This window comes from Chelonia mydas, chromosome 8 (genome assembly GCF_015237465.2).
Source record: "Chelonia mydas isolate rCheMyd1 chromosome 8, rCheMyd1.pri.v2, whole genome shotgun sequence".
Classification (NCBI taxonomy): domain Eukaryota; kingdom Metazoa; phylum Chordata; order Testudines; family Cheloniidae; genus Chelonia; species Chelonia mydas.
Window position 1 is genome coordinate 78703907 of NC_057854.1, and position 2134 is coordinate 78706040.

General features: G+C 48.7%; 1 protein-coding gene across 1 annotated transcript; it reads right to left on the reverse strand.

The window, feature by feature from the left end:
• Nucleotides 1–1259: 1259 nt before the first annotated feature.
• Nucleotides 1260–1705, reverse strand: LOC102942864 (60S ribosomal protein L31). Its single transcript, XM_027830921.3, has one exon. It carries the CDS (start codon nucleotides 1679–1681, stop codon nucleotides 1304–1306), a length of 378 nt encoding a protein of 125 aa, XP_027686722.1. The 5' UTR covers nucleotides 1682–1705; the 3' UTR covers nucleotides 1260–1303.
• Nucleotides 1706–2134: the final 429 nt, after the last annotated feature.

Consider the following 2134-nt stretch of genomic DNA (forward strand, 5'->3'; position numbering starts at 1 on the left):
GTTAATGATCTAACAGGTCTTTTCCATCTCTAATCTTAACTGTATATTATATGATTTGAGATCATATATCAGGGTCCGGAACCACATTTTTATTGGTCCTACCAAAAATAACCTTTACGCATCATGTGAGACATTTATTACTGGAAGTCTAGAATAGCTCCTTTGAGAGAGGACATAGAAGTGCATTCTGTCATGCTGATATCATACTTATTGACAAAAAGGGGTACATACTCCTTCCCCTCTGCATTCCACCATACACTCTCATTTATTAATCTCATCTGTACAGTTATAGCAAAGGTCTTGGCCCTGAAGCTTGAAAAATGAATGCCAAATTTAAATCAACCCATATCAAATAGGATTTAGAAGGAACTGAAGTTCCTTTATTAACATCTGGAGGCTACTGAATTTGAAGTCTTATATTCAGTTTCCCTTGAAGCAGGCTTTCTGTTCTCTATGTATGCCAAAAATATCTGATTCAGTGCAGCCAGCTTTCATGTGGGAGGCATTGTAGTGCTGTGGCTTGAAGATAATTCTATGAGGAAGATTCCTGTGCATCCCAAAGCACAGGTGAGAGCTGGTAATCCTCCTCAGTAATCATTCAAAAGTAGAGTGACCATATTTTCCTATGCTGAATATGGGACACCTGGTAAAATTACTCGTATTCAAGTGAGTTCAATGGCAATCAGAACTATGTAGTACAAATGTTCAAATTAAGATCAAGTTGACTGAGCCCCTGTTAAAAAGAAATATGAGTAGTTGGATTTTTTTTATTTACCTTCTTATCTTTTAAGGCTTTAGGGCTCACGTGGGGAGAGGACACACACACACACACACACACACACACACACACACACACACACACATTCCTGTACACCTCTCTCACACAGGGAGGGGTGACCGACCCAACCCTCCATGCCTGGCTGGGTCCATGGGATGGACCTGCCTCTCCTGGTACCTTGCGCTGCAGGCTTCCCAAGGCAACACGTGGAGTGGGGGATGCAGGGTCACATGGTCCCTTGCCCCAGATTTCTGCCAGGGTTCACACCAGAATGGTTCCAGCAGCATCCTTTCAGCACTGTGTGGGAGGGAAGGGATGGGAGCTTCTTCCAGCCAGAGGGCAGGAGGAGGAGGGGGAGGGTTAGGGATGACCTGGCCTGTGTCTTTGCAGAGCTCATCTCTCTCCCCTCACTCCACTCCCCTGTCTGGAAGCAGCTTGTCCCTTCCTGCCTGCACAGTGGGGTTTTTTTTGTGTGTGTGTGTTTTTAAGTGTCACTTCTGTAACTTTTTTCTATTGTAAATCAGTTTAGTTTTCATCCACATTGACTGTCTGTAGACTTTTGAAAGTGGTGACTGGTACATAGGTAACCAGCATGTATAGTTTGTTGGGTGAATCTTCATCCTCATTGCGTTTTCTGGATAAACGTACATGGATCCAGTAGGGAACATTCCTTATCGCTTTGGCCCAGACTGCTTTGTTCAATCTGGTGTCAATATGTACATCAGGCGTACGCATCTCCTTCACTGCAAATGTACGGATCTCCTTGAGAGCACGAGAGGCACGTTTCTTGAATCCCACTCCTTGGATCCGTTTGTGAATGTTGATGATATATTCCCTAGTCACCACCTCATTGATGGCAGATCTCCCTTTCTTCTTTTCTCCACCTTTCTTTGCTGGAGCCATCCTGCCCGGAAAGGCAGCTCAAACCTCCAGGCTACTGCTGGCCACTGACATAACTCAGATGCCTCCTGTCCCCTGGCTACAGCACAGGCAGGAAGGGGTTAAGCCCTAAGGAGGCATTGTGCACCAGGGCCCAGGGAACCTGACTACAGGGGCTTCAGGGAACCCAGCCAGAGAGGTGGCTCAGCACGGGAGGGTGTCTAGGGGATGGAGCAGCCCCGCTCCCCCTGGGGGGAGGACCCAGGGCGGAGGTGGAGGGGGGCGGGTGAAGAGGGTGCTAAGCTTCTACCCAGGGGGCTGCTGTGGCGCCTGCAGGGTTGGGGCACGAACACACTGGCAATCACTTCCCCCCCCCACACTCCAGAGCTTAGCTGAGGGGCGGAGAGGCTTCCCTGTGCCAGCGCTGTGCAGGGGGTTTGGCACATGCCGGGCTTGGCTCCTCCTGGCCAGCACCCC